At 40.5% G+C, this 24433-nt stretch overlaps 3 protein-coding genes across 4 annotated transcripts; 2 read left to right on the top strand and 1 right to left on the bottom strand.

Annotated features, from left to right (window-relative positions):
• Positions 1 to 145: 145 nt before the first annotated feature.
• tm9sf1 (transmembrane 9 superfamily member 1) lies at positions 146 to 9682 on the bottom strand. Its single transcript, XM_084340669.1, has 9 exons — positions 9555 to 9682; positions 6937 to 7148; positions 6079 to 6210; positions 5033 to 5155; positions 4439 to 4797; positions 3141 to 3295; positions 2691 to 2876; positions 1494 to 1767; positions 146 to 1314 (listed from the first exon to the last, which is right to left on the bottom strand). The coding sequence occupies exons 2-9, from the start codon at positions 7141 to 7143 to the stop codon at positions 921 to 923; spliced, it is 1830 nt and encodes a 609-aa protein (XP_084196795.1). The 5' UTR covers positions 7144 to 7148; positions 9555 to 9682; the 3' UTR covers positions 146 to 920.
• Positions 9683 to 10192: 510 nt separating this feature from the next.
• On the top strand, positions 10193 to 15144 carry fen1 (flap structure-specific endonuclease 1). Of its 2 annotated transcripts, none has more exons than XM_084340671.1 (12): positions 10193 to 10298; positions 10798 to 10911; positions 11380 to 11482; positions 11632 to 11734; positions 12151 to 12214; positions 12476 to 12585; positions 12892 to 13028; positions 13329 to 13395; positions 13643 to 13774; positions 13874 to 14025; positions 14472 to 14586; positions 14851 to 15144. In XM_084340671.1, exons 2-12 carry the CDS (start codon positions 10830 to 10832, stop codon positions 14926 to 14928), a joined length of 1143 nt encoding a protein of 380 aa, XP_084196797.1. In that variant the 5' UTR covers positions 10193 to 10298; positions 10798 to 10829; the 3' UTR covers positions 14929 to 15144. The 2 variants fall into 2 exon arrangements, with proteins under 2 accessions (XP_084196797.1, XP_084196798.1); XM_084340672.1 differs by having other exon boundaries at positions 10216 to 10298; positions 10790 to 10911.
• A 5249-nt stretch (positions 15145 to 20393) lies between these two features.
• LOC311249295 (sialic acid-binding Ig-like lectin 13) lies at positions 20394 to 23946 on the top strand. Its single transcript, XM_084340221.1, has 8 exons — positions 20394 to 20466; positions 20617 to 20692; positions 21017 to 21400; positions 22332 to 22637; positions 22830 to 23102; positions 23179 to 23269; positions 23404 to 23440; positions 23779 to 23946. Exons 2-8 carry the CDS (start codon positions 20620 to 20622, stop codon positions 23845 to 23847), a joined length of 1233 nt encoding a protein of 410 aa, XP_084196347.1. The 5' UTR covers positions 20394 to 20466; positions 20617 to 20619; the 3' UTR covers positions 23848 to 23946.
• The last annotated feature ends 487 nt before the right edge of the window (positions 23947 to 24433 follow it).

Raw genomic sequence — 24433 nt, forward strand, 5'->3', positions numbered from 1 at the left:
AATCAACTCTGATCAAACCAAAAGATCAAGATGAGAATAATAATAGTGGTAATAAAGGAAGTTGTTAAGCAGAAAGACCCTTATTAAAGATTCAAAGGAATATGTATACAATCCTGAGAAAAATTAGCCCAGTGTTTGCTGGAGATATTGTATTCAAAAAGCATTTTATTGAAAAGACTATTTACATCAGAACCAAAATCAGAGTCAATGGTGACCATAGAATACAATGACAATATTGCTCCCATCACCAACATTTACCAGCTCTTCAATCTACCAGGCATCCTTCCTCTTATCCACTGCAGGGCCGTGTGGAGCTTGACAGGGCCACTGCAAAACATAATAAGTCTACTATATTTGAATCGGCTGCCACATTTGTATGTGTGGGGGGCGTATAATTGCAAGTATTAACACTTGCACTGCTGCATAATCAATCAAAACTACGGAGTCTGCTATCTCAGTGGGTAACCAGTGTGATGTAGGGAATAGAGGATGAGTAGATCCTGCCAAGCCTTCAGAAACAGTGAAGTAGGAACCAGAGCAAATGCTGCCACACTGCAACATACAATGTTTAAATCCATTCATTCATATATCATCATACATTTTACCCATTTAGTCCTGGTGGGACGCAATCATCTCTTTGTACTTAATTATCCCATTTAATCCTTAAATAGATGATCCCCGTCCATCTGTCCATCCATTCAGTCATCCCTTTTTCCAAAAATGATAGTTCAATAATGAGCTCCTGTCAAATCAACGTAAAGGCCCCTGTTGCTCCTCCCATTGACCCTATGGGAGGTGTGTGTGTGTGTTTGTGTGTGTTGTACATGTCTGAAAGCAAGAGAGGAGAATGACGATTGTCCATGTGTGCTAGGAAGAAATGTGTGTTTAATGCTGTGTATGAGTGTATGCATATTCCAGGTCTAGTCCATCTTCAGGCTCCGGTAGATGTAGCGAATAAACGCCAGGGAGGCCCAGAACGACACACTGCCCAGCATCAGCGTGAACACCATCGCCGTGAGCAGAGAGTAGCCGAAGAACTCCGTGCTTTGCACCAGGCCGCTCATAGAGGACCGGTTCCGGTAGTAGAAAACAGAGTAAACGAAGATGAAGAGGCCCGTGGAGCCCGTGCTGAGCACGCTCCGCCACCACCACCTGTAGTCCTCGCCAGACAGCAGGAAGTAGGTGAGGGCCACAGAGATGCAGGCGCCCACTGAGAGGAGGATGGCGAAGACGCACAGCAGGATGCCGTAGAGGGTGTAGTGCTCTCTGCCCCACACGGTGGCAAAGATGTAGTAGAGCTCCACTGAGATAGCACTGAGGGAGCAAATTGAAAGAAAGAGGAGACATGAGTGATTGTTGTAGCAACCCTACTTGACATAAAAGTAAAATCTTGTGCTGGGATACCCACTCTACTTAAAATTATAATTTCACAGTAAAACCTAAAACTGTAGCCTGTATCCTCCTCTGTCACAGCTACAGTACATTCAGCTCACCTGAATGGCAGGAAGCCACCGATGGCCATGTGCACAGCTGTGTGTTTGTACCACGGCTGTGTGGGGATCTGCCGGGCAATGTTGCGAGTGCGGCAGGGCGCCTGGAAGCTACCGGCTCGGTTCTTTCCCACGATGCCACCGATGACAGTGAGAGGGAAGCCCACCAGCACCCAGGCGCCCAGCAGGAGGAGCACGGTGGTGGCCGGCAGAGCCTGGGTGGAGCCGCTCCACCAGTGGATTGAGTTCACTACGCTCCATGTGAGGAACAGAGGAGCTGTGAATAAAGGACAGCCATTGTCTTTGAGTCACTCCAGATAATTCATTGAGAAAATTCTGCCTCAGAGTACTGCTAAAAATGGACCTATTATATGAATGTTTTTAATGATGAAAATATAATGAGATAAGGCTGCTTAATTACTTAAGAAGTCCAGGAAGTTTTATGTGCCAGAAGGCATATTTTGTTTTACACAACTTCCTGAACCTAACAAAGTACTGCTGCAAGTGTGAACACTGGGAATACATTATAGATACATGAATAAATCATTAACTGAACAGACTGGCATTGTTACCTCGTAAATGACAGTAATGGAAGCTGCAGTAATACACGAGAGGTGCCCCTACATATCCGGCTCTATTGTTAGAAAATGGCACTATAAAAAACAATCATCCATGAGGGCTGAGTGAAAACCTGCCACTTTCTCTTCTAAATGTTAAAGTAAAAGCTTAAAGCAAAGGTCAGTACAAACAATGGTACAGTCAACAGAAGTGATCATGCTAGGCAGCCTTATTGACGATATTTATTCTTGAGGAAATGTCCAATTAAATTTTATATCGACAAAGTACCAAAATGATCATTATAACTACAGTTTTACATTTTTTACATGTACATACATACATTCTTGTTCTGAAGTTGAATCTCAGTCAATAAATAGCTATGAAAAAAGTATACTATATGGAGCCATGGAATGAAAAAGAAAACTGTGAACATGGATTTTCAAGGACACTAATAAACTCAGCGAGACTTTATTGATTTTTCCCAACAGAGAGAAGAGATAATGCTACACGAAATGTTGTAAGTACCACCATGCTTGAATACACGAGGACTTCAACATGTATATGAGTGCACCATGAGTGCTCTTTTCCCTGCTCTTAGAACAAACATGTGAAGTGATCCCAGACCCTTCTTGTCGGACCTACCGGAGAAGAGTGACGAGGTGAGGATGATGTTCCACACCCAGCGCTGGCCGTTAATCTGTGTGTAGAAGCTGCAGGAGACGTAGCCTGACACGCAGCTGGTCAGAGCGTACAGGACGATGGCTGCAGAGTTGATGGCACCGTGGCGGTGCACGTTGAACATTCCCAGCAACGCCATGAGGATGATTGCTACCATCAAGAATAGACATTAGAGTAATGAGACTCCTACATCTGAGCTAATTGTTCTTTCTGAAACTCTAATTGTTGTGTCACTCCGATTTTCAGTACAAAGACAGCTGCTACGGGTCAGTGCTGCTCAGAAAACAAGTCTGCTCAATTTTCAAACAGAACAATAGTAAGGTACAGTATAGTCCCCTGTGCTTTTGTGCACTTTATTGGACCACGATCAGTCGTGTGTTGCTGTGTTCGGATGAATTTGAGATGAACACTCACCTGTGGCGAGGGTAAGGAACTGAGCCCCCACTCCTAGCACGGCACACAGCAAGCTTTTGTAAGGGGGAAACCTGAAGACGTCAGTGTGTATGATCTTCCAGCCGTTGTCTCCCTGGTCCAGATCGTCACAGCCGCCCTCCTCCTCCACATTGTACCTGAAGGCAAGGGAAAATTGCTTTTACCCAGGATGTTATCATGTACCCGAAGAGCAGAAAGCTTAAGTTGAGAGGGAAGTTGTTGTAATTTGCCACAAGAAAACATCTGATTAGAAGACTAAACAAGTTACTGGATGTAACCTTATACAGCCTTTAACTCTTTTAGAAAACAAACTGTACACAAGAACATAGATGTAAGAGACAGACTGCCTGCCTTCATGCCTGCAAGTATACACAATCTTAACTAGCCTGTACCTTCACTAAGACGCATGTATAATTTACACCATTATGTACAACAAAGAATATAGAAAATTGTGTATGTTTAAAGGCAAATTAGTTAAGACCTTTTAAATGGAAGTTAGGCAAAACTTTAGTATTTATGACCTGAATGCAGCTAGTATAAATAGACACTTCAATTAGGCGTACAACTACAATTTTTTCTACCTTTGATCAATAAATGAACTATCTTTGCAACTAAGCAATTGATTGTTTCGTCTATAAATTGTCTAAACATGGTGAAACATGTCAAATCAATCAAAATCAAAATTAAAATTATATAAAACTGAGAAAAGCAGTAAATCCTAACATTACAGAAGCTAGATGCAGCAGATGACTGGCACTTCTGTTGTCATAAATGCCAACAATTGGCAGGTTTTCTGTAGATTTATTCTCTGTTGGTTGGTTAATCTCTTATTGCATTGTCAAACAAATAAAAGTTCTATTAACTACATTCAAGGTATTTTAATAGTCTTGACAACCTTTGTTTTTATCCCTAAGACTTACTTATTACCCAGAAGGATGCTGGTGGGTATGATTTACATATATAAAGATGGATGATGCATCTCCACTTTCTCCCACTGTACAAAAATGAAGCCAAAATATCCTGGATATGCGTGCTGCCACATTGTGCTGGTGATGTAATTTGTCTGCACTTAAGTAATTGGTTGGTGGAGCCGCGGTATCGAGTTCCAGCCCATACACCAGCCCGGTCAATGGTGAGCCAGGATTGTCTGTCAATCATGATGCCTCACCCCCTTTTTATAGCATTAAAATATCTGAGTAAAACCAAACTTGGCTTAAATGAGCACTTGAAGAGATATCACTGGCCCAGAAAAAAACATGTGAGCTCCTTCGCTGACCAACCTTGCAAAGTCATTTTTAAGCACCCGCATGAGGATGATGATGACGAAGCCCAACAGCAGCACCACCAGCACCAGCGAGTTGATGATGGACAGCCAGTGGATCTCCAGTGTTTTCGGGAAGAACGAGTAGTCTCTGAGGCGCTCGGCTCTCCGGGCGTGAGTCAGAGTGGACTCGAACCAGCGTACGCTGTAGGTGTGAGTGACTGTCAGGCTGCCCCCACCCACCCCGACTCCGCCCACCACTGCACCCGCCCCTTCCTCCAGGGGAACGGGTTTGACGTCTTTAACCGAGACATTGGCGAAAATCACAGAGTCACCGTTGTACTCGATGTTGAAGTCTAGGTGAGTCCACAAACCCACCTGGTCAGAGAGGGCGGCAAGGAGAGACACAAAGACGGAACAAAAAAGAAAGAGAGGAGGAGGAAGTCAGAAAGAAGAAGAATGACAGTGTGGTTCCACTAAAACAGGAACTTTGCATGAAGAAAAAATCTTCAACAAACTTAGTCTTTCTCTGTTTCTACATATCTCTGTCTCCCTCACACAATCCAGTCTGCTCCACGTATCCCACAGACCCTCAGAAGCACAACAGGTTTACCTTGTGGCTGTGGGGCAGGAAGCCGCTCTCCTCTATGTATCCCACAAACCCCCAGATCGGTATGTCATCCAGGACAAATTCAAAGTAGAACAGCTCCTCGATGGCTTCACGAAGCTCGTCCACCTGACACACAAAATATGTCCACAATTGCATCCCATGTGTTTTAAAGGTGCAATATAAAAGAATTTTGGTTTTAAACATGAATAAACTCAATCGAGTTATCCACAGACAGTGAATAAATAACATTTCTGACATAAATGTGTTGTGTTGCAGAGATATCTACTGAAGTTAATATGCTAACCAGCTAGCCTCAGCCTGTCCCGTCTCGTAATACCACCGTGATCTCCCAGTCTGGACCAATAGCTGCACGGCTAACTGAGCTAACTAGCTAACGGCAGCTACAGTTAGCAGCAGTTAGCTGTTACTGTGGTGATATGCTGACCCCTATTTGTTTGAAGTGACTTTGCTTCGACAGGTGGCCAGTTCTCACATATTGCACCTTTAAGGACAACAGCTTGTGATATTTTAAGTTTATTAAAATGAACCAGTTGAGGAAAGAACACAAAAATCAGTTTTATTTATCAATGAGCCCACTGTTGGTGTTCTTGCCCTAATTCAATGAAACATCTGTGATGAACTTGCTCTGCTACATCCTTTTCCCTAGAATTCAAACCATGCAAACCGGTGCATCAGACTGTGAAACATAGCTTTAAATCAGGAAGGCTGTCAGCACACTTTAGGAACTTTAAATATTCAAATACAAGTTTCAGTTCTATTATTTTTTGAGCAGGAGGAAAATTTGCATTTTAATTGTATCAACCGAAATATTTATTTGAAATTACAATAGACTGGCATAGTGAAGATAGCCATTTCCTTGAAGAAATGCTAAGCAATAGTAATTATCACTTGCAGGATTCAATTGAAAAAATTAAGCAAACAGTTGAAATCACCTTTAAGCCCTGAGTATTGAAACCCGCCCCACTATGTGTGTGGGAGAACACGAAGACATACGTTCTCTCCCCTCCTGTTCTTCTGTCAATATATACCTGTTTCTCTGAAAGCGTGAGCTGGCAGAGAGTTTTTTTCTCCACGTTCTCTCTGAAGCGGATGTGATACAACGACTCAGCCATCCTGTCACCGTCCAACACTTCTCCCAGGCTCAAGGACTTGTGATGCACCTGAAGAAGAAGTGTTACAATATCAGTATCAGTGTGAGATAAAAACAAGCAGCACACACAGCAATGAGGTAGTAGTAGCAGGCAAACACAGCTGGCTACAATCACACTCCATCACTGCATGCTTGGTGTTTAAAGGTACCATATCCCATAAAGCTACTGCTGCAGTAAATGTAGGTCTCGCTGCCACCAACATAATCACATTTCCAATAATGGCCTTTCTTTATAGCCATGAGTCAGGAATTAAAGCTTAAACAAAGGGACAAAACTTAGCTTATGCTGGCAGGTGTAATCTCACATCAGCAAAACATGGACATTTTTATTGCCAAATATCAGCCATTTTTCACAATGTTTTATGTACCTCTTCAATTCTGAATTCATTCAAATGTGTTCTTAGATTCTGTGACAATCCAGCCAAGTCCTCATCAATAAAGTCCTAAATAAAACCTCTCTAAATGCTACGACCTGCTCACGTGGTAATACATGGACATGGGATGAAATGCCATCTTAGAGCAACTTCATTTGACCTTTTTTAAAAATGATCTTCTATGAAAACATTATAAATGTATGGCCTGATGAGGGTACATTACCTTTCAGATAAAGGCAATTTTTACAAGAAATGTTGAGACTTATGTGTTATCCTTACATTAGCATGACAAAATGATCTCCAGTTCCCTCTGTAAAATACAGCAGCCCATTAACACACGGCGAAACGGAACAAAGACTGACCTTCTCCGGCCTGCAAACAGGCAGGGTGTAGTAGTGATACGTCTCCTGGGGGTTGTGATAAGGGCCCACTTTGTTGACATAGAGAGTCACGTTGTCCCCCTGCTTGTAGCCCACCGTCCAGCCTGAGAACAAGCACAGGATCAAGACGCAGTGCAGGCCCATCGTCCTCTGGCAGCCACCTGGCAGGTGTCCTATTCCACACTGCATAACCCCTGTGGCAGAGACAGACAGATAATCAGTTCAAGAGGGACAGGTGTGATTTAAACCTGACTGGTCTGTCCTGACACTTACAGCATGCCTCTCATTTCAAGTCAAAAAATGAGCTCATGTCCATGTCATTTAGACTAGAAATGTGATGATGTATATGTCAAGAGAATAAAGAGAATGGAGAATTTTATGCATAGTCATTCCCTCAACAAACACAGCAGAAAACACTCACTCACACTAACACAGAACTGCGAGACACAGTGTGACCAACATGAATTACAATGTATTACATCATTTTTATCAGCCCTTTTTGGGGCTTTCTGAGCTCTGTCAATTTTTATCTGTCTGTTATGAGTTTGTGAGAATGACACGATGTACACATCTTGCCCACAGATGTTATTCTTTGAGTCTCTTTTTTTATTAAACTACATGTGGCTGTCTAGAATTCCTGAGTGCACTTTTCAAAATGAATTGGAAACATATTTTGTGCACTGCATGCTATACTTGCATTCTAATATGCTAATGCTAATATGCATAAAGACCAGGACAGGAATGCTCTCCGGCGGGTGGTTAACACCACCCATGATGACATCACTGGTACCCGTCTACCAAGCATCAGCGATACAGGTTAAGTGAGATGTCTCTGAGAAGGATACAAAAAGACAACACCCATCCCAGCCACAGTCTATTTGCCCTAGTGCCATCTCGCAAGAGATACACAAGTATCCGTTGCCATACCACCAGGTGCAGGGTAGCTTTTTTCTTCAGGCTGTGTGACTCCTGAACTCATCTTGTGCACTCAAATATATATATAAAAAACTTCTGCTTCATTTGTATGACGTACTAATTATTCATTCATTGATAGTAGCATAAAGGGACTACAAAGTACATTTCAATATACAATCTTGTGCTGTAAAATGATAATATGAGAATCTTTTATCTTGTATTTTGAAAGTGAAATTATGATACTACAGTGCCATTTAGCACACAATAAGGCATACTGTGAAAGCAATATCCTGTCCAATATGACTATATTTGTGGGAATGATCATTTTTGTTTCACAGTTTTTATTCTCAGGGCAAATAAAACTATTAAAATCCTGACGATGTGACATTTGTTGGGGTCTGATCCATGGTCAGCACTGATAGCTTCCATCAGCTATACTGCTCAAATGTCCCAGCAGTGCAAAATGTGTGAGTTGTCTGTATGTAGCAGTTTTAGGGAGGGGTGGGAATCACAGAGTAACTCATGATACAATACAATTCATGATACGTTGCCCACGATAACGATAGTATCATGATACAGCGGTTCTGCGATAATCAACACATTTTCAAGGCAATCATCTAACGTCACTGAAAAAAACAGATACCCCTAAAAAAAAGGCAAATTGCAGGACTTGTGTATTTATTTACTCCATTGTGGTGTTAGTTTCACAGTATTTGACATGAACTGAGATAAAACAATGTATTAAAAAAGTGCATAGAGCCTTAGCTCAGTTCCTCACTCACACTGACTGCAACGTGTTCATGTCCACATGTGCCATTATTCCAATGTATATCAGCCATAAATTGTGAAAAAACTTAATCTGTGTAATGAAGTTTACAGACATTTAGACCACAAGAAGTTATGGAGTAGTGAATCTAGTGAGTCAGACTGGCAGGTTTAGGTTGCCATGCGGTACTATACAGATACAGTTTATTGGCTTTCGGATACTTTGTCCACCCCTAGTTATAAATCAATAAAAAACCTAGTGGACACTTTCTATTCTGCGTTGTGCATCGCCGTGTTGCTTTTCAGCATTAACCTTGGAGAAAAGCCTGAATGCTGTGGTGACAGCAGATATCAGTTTGTGCCGAACCGGCCCTGAAGGACAGTGTATGTGCTTGATAAATAGTGGGCGTATTTTTATCACACTGAAGTATGGATTTAGTTGGTTTATCGGGGGGCTGGTCTCAAGAAACTTCAGTTGTCCATTATCTCCTGTCAAACTGTCTCCTGTCATGTCTCCTCAGAGCATCACAGCTGCAGGTGTAGACCTCCTGAACTTTTTAGTGCCAAGACTACAATTCAAACCCCTCATTTGATAGTGTTTTTTTCAAGAACTCACCATGTTAATGTTTAACAGATGGAAGCCAAAGTAGGAATGCTTTAATAAACTCTTTATAACGTCTAGTAATAGCTGAAATAGACAATTTGAAGCAAAGTCAAGTATCAAAGTGTCATGAAACGCAGGACACATCCCATTTATCTTACAGATACTGTGTAAAGAAACGGTACTATAATAAGGGGCCTCTGTATGATTCATGTAAAAATAATCAACCTAATCTACATCGTCTGTGTTTTATTCCAAAGAGCCACATTGCGATGACAGCAAATTACTACAGACAAGAAGTTGGCAAAATCTGACGTACCAGTCTCACTCGTTGCTGTGTCACTTCAGTCCCGATGCTGCAGATCCAACAAAACCTGTCTGTCCGCCGGATTCCTCGGACTCCAGGCCCTGACAGTCTCCTCTCTGCTCCGGTATGCGCCGAGACTGGATCCTCAATGTAAAGATTTACAGCTAAACATCGTGGAAACCCTCGACGCAATGTCACAACGTATTATGCATTCATTGCGTTCATATCCGGGTACACCAAGTACTTTCATTGACACATGAGACAGTGTAGAAGAGGGGATCCGACTCCACGTCACCTTAAAAAATAAAAATAACGACGACTCGGTTGAGTTTTCCGGAGTGGGCGGAGATACAAAAGCACAAAAGCACTGACGTTATTCACAGCCAGTAATATACCCCCCGCTCACAAGACATTTGAAATTAAAGTGGTTTGTTTCGGTGCTTTAACGCCGCCGAAATCCGACATTTAGACCGTTTTAGCTGCTACCTGAGCGACTCTATTATTTTGCTTCACTGACCGGATTTCCTTCAACCTCAATGAGCCAATCAGATGCCCTCCCAGTACTTCCTGGTCAGCACTCAGACCCATTTAATCGTTCCTGCACTATCGATTCGCGGCTCTCCAGCGTCTTTCACGATGCCGCGCTCGATAGATTGATAGGTAATGTCTGCGATTTGATTTCCCGCGAAAGAGACGCAATTCCTCGCGCCCGAGAAGCCGGGAGAAGTGTACAAACTCGAGTGGAGCAGCCTGCCGGTGAGTCCGCTGTAAACAATAAAACGGTTTAACCTAATTCTGTATGTTAAATATAGCGGGGACACCTGTTGCTATCCGCTAATAGCATGTGCATTGGTAATAGATGTGACGTTCTTTATGTGTGTAGCTCACGCGCTAGCTACACGTCTGCAGCCTTGCCTATAGTTAGCTCTGCGGCAAAGTTAGCTTCTTAGGACACGTTCTATCCCTGCACCCCGGATTTCATTCAAAAAACTGGCAATTTAACGTAGGCGCCCTTTTACTGTAAATCCACAGTCATGGAACACAGCTAACGTTAGATGGTGACTGTTATCAGTTAATTGTCTTTAATTCGGCGTACACGAGACAAAGCAGCACACAATGTAAACAAAATGTAAACGTGTAAAAGCGAGTGGTGTATTGCTCTTACGTGTTTAACAGCGAAGAACGTGCTTTCAGAATCGGTGTAAACGTCAGTAGTATCATCGGACTTTTTTAAAATTGTTTTTCAGACTTTCAGAGTGTTTTCAGTTTGAGCTTCAGCCCAACACAATGGGAATACACGGACTTTCCAAGGTGATTGCTGACCAGGCCCCTGGTGCCATCAAAGAGCAGGACATCAAGAACTATTTCGGTAACAATTACAGGTCCCTTTTCCCTTTTATATCTAGGGTTAGGATTATGAGGTCTGCATTAGAAATAACTGAGATTTCACTCCAATGAATTGGATCAATGCTGTTTGACAACAAATATTGAAGATATCAAAATAAAGGGCTATCATTTAGAAATTGACAGTCATATCAGATTTTGTGTCAGAATGAATTAACCACAGGTCCAAATTGTAGTTACGCAGTAAGTTGTCATTGTGGTGTAGTAATAGTTTCAAATTGAGGGTTCAAAACTTTATTTTCAAATAAATTTTCAAATGGAATAATCAGATTCACTTTACTCACTTACCCTGATAATAAAGTCAATGAATTCTCACATAGAAACCACGTTATAGGTAAAAAAAAAAAAATTGTTAGATTCAATGCTATCGTGTTGCTGATGTTTTAACATGCTAAATAATTTACTAACTAACTGCTTTTTGTAACTTTTGCAGGCAGGAAGATTGCTATAGATGCCTCCATGTGTATCTACCAGTTCCTGATTGCTGTGCGACAGGACGGGAACGTTCTCCAGAATGAGGACGGGGAGACGACGAGGTACAACCCCCACAATATAGACGTTTAGACAAGGAGCCGTAAAGGAGACACGTTACAGATACAGTACAGTAGTTCTTGGAAGGACCCTAGACGGAGTCTGGAATCAAGGCTGAAATATTTTTTTCTGAACTGCTTGCTCTCTTTCTCAGCCACCTGATGGGAATGTTCTACCGGACGATACGCATGCTGGAACACGGCATCAAACCAGTATATGTGTTTGATGGCAAGCCCCCACAGCTCAAATCAGCAGAGGTTTGTATGTGCTCTGATTTCCTCAGGTGCTAGTCTTCCTGGTGATCAGATTGGATTAGATTTATTCTTGTTGCTGTTTAGTATTGCTTTTGTTTGCACGTAACCGTGATACTGTGAGATTAATCAACATTTTGTGTGCATAGGGATAGAGTTTCTGATTGTGGCACACTTGACTATGTTTGACTGTGGTTTTAGTCTCCATAATCTGTTGTTTGATTCATCAGTAAAAGCAAAAGCATTGTAAAACTCTCTGTATGTGTAAAGCATTTATTCTGAAATAAAAAGGGGAAAAACATGCTAAATTGAATTTTACACTTACATTTGCGCTCACTTTCCTTTTTAAAATACTGAATTATCTTTTATTTTTGTAACCGTCTTCTTTTTCACACTGTCTTTGCTCTTATCTTCACCTCCAGCTGGAGAAGAGAGGAGAGAGGAGGGCAGAAGCTGAGAAGCTGTTGGCTCAAGCCCAGGAAATGGGTATAGTTAATGCTTTCTACACTTTATTTTAATAGTAGTCATGACTCCTGCCAGTCTGGATTTGTTTTGCTGTGTTATTGAGGGCAAACAAATTATATTCTTTCTAAAGATTAAAATCAGTGTTTTATTGGCACATTAGCCAAAATGTAAATAATGTATTTTTTTTTTATGATAAGATTTATTTACATGTGAAAGATTGTTAAAATGTTTGACTTTGGGTATGTTTTAAAATATCTGTAATTTGTGTCTTTCTCAACACAGGGGAACAAGAGAATATTGACAAATTCAGCAAGCGTCTAGTAAAAGTCACTAAGCAGCATAATGATGATTGCAAGACGCTGCTGACTCTGATGGGAGTGCCTTACATTGAGGTGAGATCAACTCTCCCTTTGATGGAAATTCTTGCTGGCTTTAAATGCATTTCCACATTTATATTAACAGTGAACTTGCCAACCAGCTTTAAGGAATCTGAAAGACATAAAATGTAATGTTGAAATATGAAACGAATGATGAACATTGTTAGAGAACTACATTTGAAGTTAATATGCAGTGAAATGTCTGCTTCTCTACTGCTTGCCTGGTAACTAAAGTGTTTTTTTCCCCCCATGTCAAGTGAACTCAATGCAACAGGACAGGTGTGTGTGAAATGTCATATTGGATATGTTTTTGTGTTGTAGGCTCCATGTGAGGCGGAGGCCAGCTGTGCTGCTCTGGTTAAAGCAGGGAAGGTGTTTGCCACAGCGACAGAGGACATGGATGGGCTGACCTTTGGGACAAATGTCCTGCTCAGACATCTGACTGCCAGTGAAGCAAAGTAATGTTACACCTGCACCCCACTGTTACTGTGTCATTGGTTTCCACTGTTGCACAGATGTTCAGGGAATAAAGATGACTTGATGTCTTCCCCCGTTTTGTTTCTGGTGCAACTTTTGATGTCAGCTGTGATTTATTTCTATAATTGATATAGCTATCCTTAATTGTTTTGGTGGCAGCATTGGACAAAATACTTGTTATCACTGTTCACATGTTCTTTTTTAAGGATGGCAGTGTTCTTAGGTTGTCGTACCAGCTCAGGGAGGATTTGATAACCATCGTCATTTTTTTCTTGTTTTAGGAAACTTCCTATCCAAGAGTTCCACTTCAGTCGAATGCTGCAGGACATGGGCTTGACCAATGAACAGGTACAGTTTGTTCTCATAAAGTTGCAGTACATTACATGATCAAGAGTGTCATTTTGAACCACTTTCATTGTGCTGATCACTCTCTGTGAGAGAAATCACAGAGAATCAGAGAAATGTCACAAAATGATCATATTAATTAGAACTGTGTGTGCTGTGGAACCATAAACACAGTTGGACTAGGTACATTGTGTGAGTGATATTTTGGTCTTTCTTGCATTAACTTTCTCCTCTCTGTTGTCCATCCTAGTTCATAGACCTGTGTATTCTGCTGGGCTGTGATTACTGTGGCACCATCAAGGGGATTGGCCCAAAGAGAGCCATCGACCTGATCAAACAGCACGGCTGCATTGAGGAGATCCTTGAAAACATTGACCCCAGCGTAAGTTGATGTTTGCTACAGTGCAGAAGTTCAGCCAGTTAAATAAAGCGGGGTCTGGTCCTGATTCATTGTGTGTGCATTTTGCTCGTCTTCCTGCAGAAGCACCCTGCTCCAGAGGACTGGCTGTACAGAGAGGCCCGGGGTTTGTTCTTGAAACCAGAAGTGGTGGATTGTGCCACAGTGGAGTTGAAGTGGAGTGAGCCGGATGAGGAGGGACTGATCAAGTTCATGTGTGACGAGAAACAGTTCAGGTGAACCATTAGCAGACTGTCTTCAGCACTGTACTGCATATAGAAGTCATCGTCTTTGCTTGCTTATTGAGTTTTCTTGCACTGATGGTGGATGTTGACATTGAGAGTTGTCATGATTGTATAAACAGAACAGCTGGTTATACGACATACTAGGCGGCACTGCTGCAGAGTTTATGGTTTTAGCATCTCTTGAACTTAAAACCTTTTTATATATAATGAGATTTTAGCCAGGGTTCTTTCTAACACCAGTCATACAATCAAGTTTCTCTTAAAGATCTACTTCAGTCACTTGTTCTTCTTGCACTTCTGTCTTTTAAAGGCTGTTTTAAGAGCTTGTTTTTGTTGCTGATAAAAAAAAAAAATGGTGGAAAGTTCAACTGGAATTAACATCGTGCATAGGATTACATGTTGTTCATTGATTGATTGCTTTGGGTATATGTTTGCAGTGAGGACAGGATGCGCAACGGCTGTAAGAAGATTTTAAAGAGCCGACAGGGCAGCACTCAGGGACGACTGGACTCTTTCTTCACTGTCACTGGATCTCTGTCCTCCAAGCGAAAGGTACATATAGTAAAACAACACCTGTCTGTTTCTAAAATGATTGTACTTAATCTATAATTAATTTTACCACTTACAGTAGCATGTGGGAATCTTGATCTAGTCCTTTTAATAACCATAAAGAGTAAGCAGAGTGGTTCTGTAGACTGCTTTATTTTTATACCAGGTTAAATTATGAATTTTTCCAGTCCATGAGATTTCTTTTCTTCAGTTCAGTTATCTTGTAAACGTCTCACTCATTTGTTCCATTTCTTTTGTCTCACATAGGAACCCGAGATTAAAGGATCAGCAAAAAAGAAGCAGAAGACTGGAGCCACACCAGGCAAATTTAGGAAGGGGAAATAGACTGAACATCGGGCTCCTTTGATTTCCTTGGAAAGCAATTATTTTTATGAATAACATCTATTAAATAGAGAACAAAAAAGCTCCAGGTGAGGCAAGAAAAAGCTGTTACATAATCAGAGGTTGTGTTTGATGATAAGTTCAGCTGAAAAACTGTATGTCCGTGACCAAACAGGATTTTGTTGATGTAAAACAAATGAATAAAAGTATTGAAGTCTTTTTGTAGAGAAATTTGCCTTTTCATGTACTGTACATCATAATGTGGAAATTCTTTGTTTGCAGAGCAGAGAACATAGTACATAAGGTCCCAAGTCCCAATACATGTTGTGACAGTGGCAGACACTACTATAAAAACTATTGTTGAAAAGAACACATAAATCCTGCTGACAAGACCAATGAATCATTAGTGTGATGCCACTTCCTCAAGAAGGCATTTGGTTGACATTTACTGCAGTACAGCTGAAATGTCACGATTTAGTTTCTGATTGAGTTTCATGTTTCATTCGTATACAGTACAGACCAAAAGTTTGGACACACCTTCTCATTCAATGAGTTTCCTTTCTTTTCATGACTATTGACATTGTAGATTCACACTGAAGGCATCAAAACTATGAATTAACACGTGGAAATATGTACTTAACAAAAAAGTGTAAAACAACTGAAAATACGCCTTATATTCTAGTTTCTTCAAAGTAGCCACCTTTTGCTCTGATTACTGCTTTGCACACACTCTGCATTCTCTTGATGAGCTTCAAGAGGTAGTCACCTGAAATGGTTTTCACTTCACAGGTGTGCCCTGTCAGGTTTAATAAGTGGGATTTCTTGCCTTATAAATGGGGTTGGGACCATCAGTTGTGTTGTGCAGAAGTCAGGTGGATACACAGCTGATAGTCCTACTGAATAGACTGTTAGAATTTGTATTATGGCAAGAAAAAAAGCAGCTAAGTAAAGAAAAACGAGTGGCCATCATTACTTTAAGAAATGAAGGTCAGTCAGTCCAAAAAATTGGGAAAACTTTGAAAGTGTCCCCAAGTGCAGTCGCAAAAACCATCAAGCGCTACAAAGAAACTGGCTCACATGAGGACTGCCCCAGGAAAGGAAGACCAAGAGTCACCTCTGCTGCGGAGGGTAAGTTCATCCGAGTCACCAGCCTCAGAAATCGCAGGTTAACAGCAGCTCAGATTAGAGACCAGGTCAATGCCACACAGAGTTCTAGCAGCAGACACATCTCTAGAACAACTGTTAAGAGGAGACTGTGTGAATCAGGCCTTCATGGTAGAATAGCTTCTAGGAAACCACTGCTAAGGACAGGCAACAAGCAGAAGAGACTTGTTTGGGCTAAAGAACACAAGGAATGGACATTAGACCAGTGGAAATCTGTGCTTTGGTCTGATGAGTCCAAATTTGAGATCTTTGGTTCCAACCACCGTGTCTTTGTGCGACGCAGAAAAGGTGAACGGATGGACTCTACATGCCTGGTTCCCACCGTGAAGCATGGAGGAGGAGGTGTGATGGTGTGGGGGTGCTTTGCTGGTGACACTGTTGGGGATTTATTCAAAATTGAAAGCATACTGAACCAGCATGGCTACCACAGCATCTTGCAGCGGCATGCTATTCCATCCGGTTTGCGTTTAGTTGGACCATCATTTATTTTTCGACAGGACAATGACCCCAAACACACCTCCAGGCTGTGTAAGGGCTATTTGACCAAGAAGGAGAGTGATGGGGTGCTGCGCCAGATGACCTGGCCTCCACAGTCACCGGACCTGAACCCAATCGAGATGGTTTGGGGTGAGCTGGACCGCAGAGTGAAGGCAAAAGGGCCAACAAGTGCTAAGCATCTCTGGGAACTCCTTCAAGACTGTTGGAAGACCATTTCAGGTGACTACCTCTTGAAGCTCATCAAGAGAATGCCAAGAGTGTGCGAAGCAGTGATCAAAGCAAAAGGTGGCTACTTTGAAGAACCTAGAATATAAGACATATTTTCAGTTGTTTCACACTTTAAATATAATTCCACATGTGTTAATTCATAGTTTTGATGCCTTCAGTGTGAATCTACAATTTTCATAGTCATGAAAATAAAGAAAACTCTTTGAATGAGAAGGTGTGTCCAAACTTTTGGTCTGTACTGTATGTTTCTAAATGTGTGAGTGTGAGTTCGAAAAACGGTTTATTTGTGTGGTTGATAGCAAGAGATGAAGAGAAGTGGTGGAGGGTAATGCCACAAGGCACTGAGTAAATGCTGAAAAACATCCGATTCAGATACCAAGAGCTGTAGCTTAAGATAAAGCATTGTAATGACCCTTTAAAACCAGGAACCTTCAGAGTGCTCCAGAGATTAAATACACCAATCCCTCAATCCAGCAGATCAAGTTTTACCTGCTTTGTCTGCTGCCATAAGCAACAATTTCCCCCTCAGGTTGTTCTGAAGAATACAATGCGATTTGAAGCTGAAGGTTTAATTGTAAGACACTCAGCAGTACTAGATGATCTAGATTTGAAAATCATGTGACTTAATGCCTCTTTAAAAGGACATTTCACCCAAAAATCAAAAGTACGTATTTTTCTTCTACCTGTAGTGCTATTTATCCATCTTGATTGTTCGGGTGAAAATTGGCAAGATTTGGAGATACCTGCTATAGAGATATAAGAAGGTGGTAACGCTTGTAACTTTTTTTCTGTGTATGATCTCAAATTATCCTGACCTGTAACAACAACAGAGGGGTACCACAGGGTTCTTTTGTTGGTCCATTAGTTTTCACAATCTGTCCGATGAGGTCAATACAAGGTAATTTTCCACCCTCTCCTTGTCACATTACATTTGGAGGTGGGTCTTTCTAGACTGATGAAATCCTGTAAATACAGCATGTTGAAAGACTTCCTGCACTTTGTATCATACAGCTAAAACTAATTGCAAAGAGTTAGAAAACCGGAAATCTTATAATAAATATTTTCTCATTACTCAAAAATCTCTCCATATGCCAAATCTTTCGGACTGGATATCGGTCCCACTGATCCAGTGTCAGTAGTGTGGTGGACCTGACCTGCTCCTGCAGAGGAAACCCACTATTTTTCCATTGTTTGTGGTTCATGATCAGTGATGGCAGACTGGAATGGATTTGAGTTAATGCACGGCAACTAACCACATCCAACAACTAAACTTTTGCCTCAAGTCTCAGGAGGAGGGAAAATAATTGAATGCCAAAGTGTCTGCACCATTAGCAGTGACAGTAGACTAAAGTGTAATTCAGCCTAATTTCAGTAAGGAGAGCGAATCGCATGTGTTATTGAAGCGAGGTCCTTGGCTGGTATGTATTGTAAGCACTGAGCCACTAGCAGGCATTTTGGGAAAAGTAGTCCAAAAAAGTAGGAAATTGCAGTCATTTTTTGTGAGTAGTGGAGTGGATTTTTCATTTGTCATACATTATAATATTGTCACATTGTGACCAGGCTTGGCATCTTAAAGGGGCTTTTGTCGTGATATTATTGTACTAGTGAGTATTAAATCAAAAATATCAAAAAATGTGTTTCCCTACCAGCATACAGTTATGGTTATACCACATCTGACCACAAGGCGGCACTTGCATTTGGTTTATATACAGTTTGTATACAGTTTAAATCCTAATACATGACCTATACTTATACTGTCAGTGGCAGACATTAATGTAAAGACTTTATTGTTGAAAAGAACATATAAATTCATGTACTGAGGAGTCTAGTAAATCAGCAGTGTGATGCAAGTTCCTCAAGAAGACATCAAACTGACTGGAGTAGAGCTGAAACTAGTCAGTCTTACTGTGGCTGTTAACTATGAAACTATGAAACTATAGTATGAACTATAAAAACATGTGGTTTGTCTTTGTGGCTGACAGACCGGAGTTACAGAAGTGGTGGAGGGGAATGTCACAGACAAACCACAGAGTAAATGCTGAGAACTTTGTTTACAGGGAAAACTGGTCACTTGGCCTGCAGGCTTCTCATAGTGACTGTTGATTTTAATCCAGCAAAAGTTATTTATCGGTAAGATTTTATCATTTGAAATGTTAGTGTTAGTGACAGCATCATTTTAAATATGTGTGTAGTCGCCTTTATTGCTTATATGAGAGTCCCCCACCTCATAACACCAAAAACAAATGTTTTCTAACTGTATTTTCACTTTAATGAACTTATTTGATATTAATGATCAATTATGTTAATTCAAAACTGAGTGACATTCAAACAGTGTTCATCCACTTTCAGTGAAAGACCCATGATGCGTATTGTATTGTTATTTTTATCAGGTGAGTTGTCCGTGTGTTGTTTCATTTGGAAAATATATAATCATCGTATTTCTTAGCCAAACTGAATTCAGATACAGACAATAATATAACCCAATTTTGCCTGTGATACATCATCTCTTAATGCCAAAGCCAGTGATGACTGAAGAAGTGGAAGTCACACCTACAGAAAGTGAATGAACGTAAGTGCGTCACTGTAAAGACAAACTGAGCAATGCAAGGGCTTCTGGAAAGTAGACAACACATTTGTTCTGTAATGACCCTGACCATGAGGTGTTTTAATACTTATGCAAGGAAATAAAAGTATGTGGACCCATTGCATTTTCCAGTTTGTTTGTTTTTTGCATTTTTTAAAAATTTATTCTGGGGCTAAACTGTGATAGGCGTTTAGGATAATTTAACATACATTTCCAGGATTAAGATGAGGTTAAAAAGTCACTGTGTGCTGCTATTATGAAATGATTTTGTGATATATTTGACAGTGTGTATGTTTCCACAGAAGGAGAGGAGAGAGTGTCAACAGAGTGATTGAGGTACAAGCGTCATGAGCCTGACGGAGAAGAGGAAGATGTCACTGGAATTATATTTGATTTTGTCTCGTTCCCCATTTTTATGTGATGTGCCACTTACAAGGAAGTGGATTGCTTCTTTTTTTCTTGGCCAGTAAATACTTAATAATTTTACTTTATATATATTCGGCCTCGAATGTGGGGAGGATTGAATTCTGCCGAGTTTTTTGTGACAATTGGGATAACACAAAAGCAAACACGCCTTTCTTCATATTCATGGCACTTTTCCTGTTTTCTAGAGGATGAAAAGGCATTTTTTACTAATGCTTCCAGTGTTTTCCTGCAGTACATAAACTGTAAACTTTATCAAGAATATTGTGTCTCTTTCACATGTCACCATTTGTGTGTATATGTCCCACACAGGCTTGTGAGTCACGTGATACAAAGACTAAAGATATGGGTGACAACCACCAGCTTTTCTGCACAACTGCAGTCTTTCAGATCAGGTCGTCTGTTAAAACTTGCTTTTGATTACAGAGCTAAATCGGGTAGTTGCTATGTTGGTCTGTTGCATACATTTCCTGAAAATGGCTGACGTTTCTCAATTTCATCACTTCTCTTTTCAATTATAAGTCCTTCTTTCCCCTTTTGCTGTGGGATAGTTTGGCAAGGCAAAGAATTATACTGCTTCTACGGATTGTACTTCTTTTCTATGGTCAGCTTTGAAAAGACGTTTGCAAGATTTCATTTTCCAGGTATTTAATATCATTTGTCACAATTTAGCTCTGCAAATGTCTATTACTGTTACTTTATGAGACCATAAATGCTTGGTAAAATCCATATAAATCCACATCAATCACCAAGATTACTGGAAAGTAAGTGCACTGTTGTGTTTGTAAACCCAGGTGATGAGTGTCATGGCAGTCCTGTGTGTGAATATGGTGACAGCCAACATGTTGCTGAGCCTCTTCTTTGTTTTAGGTAAGTCTTTGGTTCTCTCATTGTTATTTGCAGATGTTACTGACATTTTTTACAGTTTAAACTTCTTTTTTCCCTTCTAAATTCAGGTTAATATTATCATCTGTGTTTTCTTGTGTCACTGTAACAATACTGACTTAGTTATGTGGAGATTTATGGGCTGATGATCATTCGGGTCGAGCTAATGGGGGCCTGATGGGAGGTTGTCATCTGCTTGTTGTTAACCAATAAAAAAGGCTAAATATTAGTCCTCAAGTGCATATAAGTATGTCTTTCTTGACATGAAGATTGTTTAAAACATTTTATTGATCATTATCTTGTTTCCAGGTGCTTTGGCGGCTTGTCCGCAGAATTCAGGCCTCTTCATTACTGCACCAAAGAAGATGGAAGCACTGAGTGGATCTTGTTTGCTAATCCCATGTAACTTTAGACCTAAACCAGAGCAAGAGTTTGACAGTGAAAGAGAAGCATTTGGCGTGTGGATTAAGAGTGACTCCAGAATTGTGGACAATCCGGACAATGTGATTCTCAACAGCAGTGGCACAATTAACACCTATCCAATGAGTATTATTGGAAACCTGAATCAGAAAAACTGTACCACTCTGTTTTCCAGTTTAATCACAATTTACACAAACACATATTTCTTAAGAATTGAAAACTGGCCATTCAGAGCAACGGCATTTTGTGATCCTCTTCAAATAACAGTTAAAGGTAAGAGAGTTTCTCTTTTCTCAGTCAGTCAGGTACACTATGTAAGAATTGGCATCCTGTCGAATTCATACTCAAAAAAAAATAGGGAGGAGCATATCACCAGAATAACTGCTAACTGTGGCAATCGTCAGCTAGTTAGCTCAGTTAGCCGTGCAGCTAGCAGTCCAGACTGGGGGCTCAGGTTACCAGGGGGTGGTTTTTACACTGCTAGCGCAGGAGCTTTGGACCAGTAAGGTTCATCATTTGCAGCTTTACAACAAATACACTGACCCAAACCTTCCACATTATCTATCTACTATAGGATTATAAAAAATGTCATTGGTTCTGATGTCCAAAGTGATTGAATCCTACAATGAATGAATAAACCTCATCCATTGTTGTTTCATTACTGTAACAGTCTTGCATAAACGTCTCATCAATTGAGTCATTATTACTCCTTAACATTTGTTGTCAATGAGTATTAAAATCTTGCGACCTTGTTTTACCTTGCTTCAGTTCTGACTGACAGTTGACATTATTAGATTGAACGATTGTTTGCTCAACAACCTCACACAGTCTAACATAATCACATGTTTCTGCAAAAGTTCAGAGAGTTTTGTTTAATTTGACGAGATTTCTGTTTTGGTTGATTAAGAAAAAAATTGCGTCAAAATGTGATCTGATCAAACCACACCCACACAGTCCTGGTGAAGCAGATTAGCTGAGATTTTGACTGTTAAACTATAAATAAATAGTATTTAAGATGCTGAGCACATCGAGGGGCTTTAATGAAACACACAAATATTATTACTATAGAAAACTGACCAAATTTGGGGAAATTGAAACAATTTAAGCATAAAACCCCACCCTAATCTACAGTATATCTGTTTACTTACTGAATTATTTACAATATGTTTTTCGAATAAAATATGTGTTTGATTTGAACCCACAGATTCTCCTCGTCGCCCCACAATTGAGATCTCAGGTGATCTGAAGGAGAAGGAGTCTGTCACTATAACCTGCTCAGCTTTCACTCCCTGTCCACACTCCCCTCCTAAACTCACCTGGAATCTCCAACAAGACTCTCACAACAAAATAGAGGAAAACACAGATGGGACCTTTACAACTAAAATCCAGGAGACCATCACTCTGTCAGACCAACATGATGGATACAGCATCAGCTGTTCTGCCACATATCCTGTGAATGAAGGACAAGATGTCAAGACAGCAGAGGAGACAAAGACTCTCAGTGTTTCATGTACGACTCCAATTAAGATAAAGATTAAAAGATAAACAGCAACTTTAAGTATTTTCATTACATGTCCATTTTCCATTCACTTCTGTTACATAAATTCATTGTAAATTGTCAGATTTAATGTAAACGTTTCCTATCATGTTAACTGAATAAATGAAATCACATAGTCTGATTAAATCTTCTTGTGTCTTCCAGACTCTCCCAGGGACACTTCAGTGGTCATCAGTCCCACTGATCCAGTGTCAGTCGGCAGTGTGGTGAACCTGACCTGCTCCTGCAGAGGAAACCCTCCCGTTGTCCACTTTGTCTGGTTCATGCTCAGTGATGGCAGACTGGAACTGATCAGAATTGATACACAGGTTTATGGTTTTGAAGTGACCAACAGTGACCGAGGCAGATTGTTCTATTGTGGATGCAGAAATGATCTGGACATCTTACTATCAACAGGACTACAGCTGACCTTTACAGGTAACTGCTGTAATTATGGTTTGTGATGTTTTAGGGAGGTAACATTTCAGAGGGTGACTGTGCTGTTGTGTCACAGGTGGTCAACAATCTGGACTGGTTGGCGTCCAAGTTGTGGTGAAGCTACTGGGAGTCATAACGCTCGTCAGTGTGTTAGTCATCTTTGAGTGGTGAGACAAACTTTTCCTTATGATCACTTGGTCAGGATGACAAATTGGTCTAATTTGTCATCCTGTATGAGACATATCAGCATCATTGCATTACATGGAAAATAAACTGAACTCCACCATCTTTTTTCTTTCAGCTGGTTTCGATCAAGGCAGTCCACCAAGCCACCGGAGGTAAGCTAGATGAGGAGAGGTAATTTATTATAAATCAGTTTAACAATGCAAACAAGGCAATGCAGCACATTAGCGTGAGTGTAGGTAATCTGACTTGTTCTAAATAAATCAGAGCTGAATGTAGTCATGTGTTTGTGAGTGTGAGAGACAGAGAGAGAGACTGTGGTTGATTGCCCGACCTGCTGTTCTAATGTGGGTGTTTTAAGGCCCCTTGACACCACCGCGCCTGTAACACAAATGACATGTTGTAGCTGTTTTGTAAAAGCCACTAGGAGTCTTACAGTGACTAAAACTCTTTCAGCTCTGTCCCATCACTTTCTCTTGTTTCATCTCCACAGGACGCCGCAGAATCAGACTATGTGAACACAGTGACTCAGTCATCATCAGGAAACAGACGGAGAAGATGAAGATGTGATTATTTCTCCGTCTTTGGTTGTACTTGTTTGTGTGCAAAAGTGTTGATGTTCTCCAGGTCATTATTAATAAATAGTACTTTCTTTAAACATAACCACAGACTTGGGTGAATAATCATTTTGTATTATGTTTTTTCTACCATGTGTGTAAAGTAAAAACATTATCTTGAAGAATTTATCTCATGTTGAAATCATTTATGGCATCTGACTCTTTCTTTTGTTCTCAAAGTCTAATATTGGTATTTTCCAACCTATCAAAAAGATGCTTATTCCATGTCATTATTTTGCATATGATGTATGTGAAGTTTGCTAAATGAAATAAAAATGAAGCTTTTCATAGCGGAAAGTGTTCAGAAGTGTTACTTTGTAGTAACTGTAGTATGGGTGATTTACATGCAGCCAATACTTCACTTGCTAAAATATGCCATTGCCATTGTCTGTTATTTAATGTATGTATAAAGGCTCATGTGAGTCACGTTAAAAAACAGAATCACTGAGGAAGAATTAGTAAATTAAAACCTACTGTAAGATGTCGCAACATCTGGCTTCCCGCTCCCAGCATGAGCAGTAGAGACAAAAC

Source organism: Pagrus pagrus (assembly GCF_965226575.1).
Source record: "Pagrus pagrus genome assembly, chromosome: 20".
NCBI lineage: Eukaryota > Metazoa > Chordata > Actinopteri > Spariformes > Sparidae > Pagrus > Pagrus pagrus.

Coding starts and splice junctions, on each gene's coding strand:
- LOC311249295 (XM_084340221.1), top strand. CDS start 20,620: ATGAGTGTCATGGCAGTCCTGTGTGTGAATATGGTGACAGCCAACATG. Junction 20,693..21,016: donor GAGCCTCTTCTTTGTTTTAG/GTAAGTCTTTGG, acceptor TCTTGTTTCCAG/GTGCTTTGGCGGCTTGTCCG. Junction 23,103..23,178: donor ACTACAGCTGACCTTTACAG/GTAACTGCTGTA, acceptor GTTGTGTCACAG/GTGGTCAACAATCTGGACTG.
- fen1 (XM_084340671.1), top strand. CDS start 10,830: ATGGGAATACACGGACTTTCCAAGGTGATTGCTGACCAGGCCCCTGGT. Junction 11,483..11,631: donor GAGGACGGGGAGACGACGAG/GTACAACCCCCA, acceptor TCTCTTTCTCAG/CCACCTGATGGGAATGTTCT. Junction 14,026..14,471: donor TGTGACGAGAAACAGTTCAG/GTGAACCATTAG, acceptor ATATGTTTGCAG/TGAGGACAGGATGCGCAACG.
- tm9sf1 (XM_084340669.1), bottom strand. CDS start 7,143: ATGCAGTGTGGAATAGGACACCTGCCAGGTGGCTGCCAGAGGACGATG. Junction 4,798..5,032: donor TCCTGCCCCACAGCCACAAG/GTAAACCTGTTG, acceptor CTCTCTGACCAG/GTGGGTTTGTGGACTCACCT. Junction 3,296..4,438: donor CTTAAAAATGACTTTGCAAG/GTTGGTCAGCGA, acceptor CCTTGCCTTCAG/GTACAATGTGGAGGAGGAGG.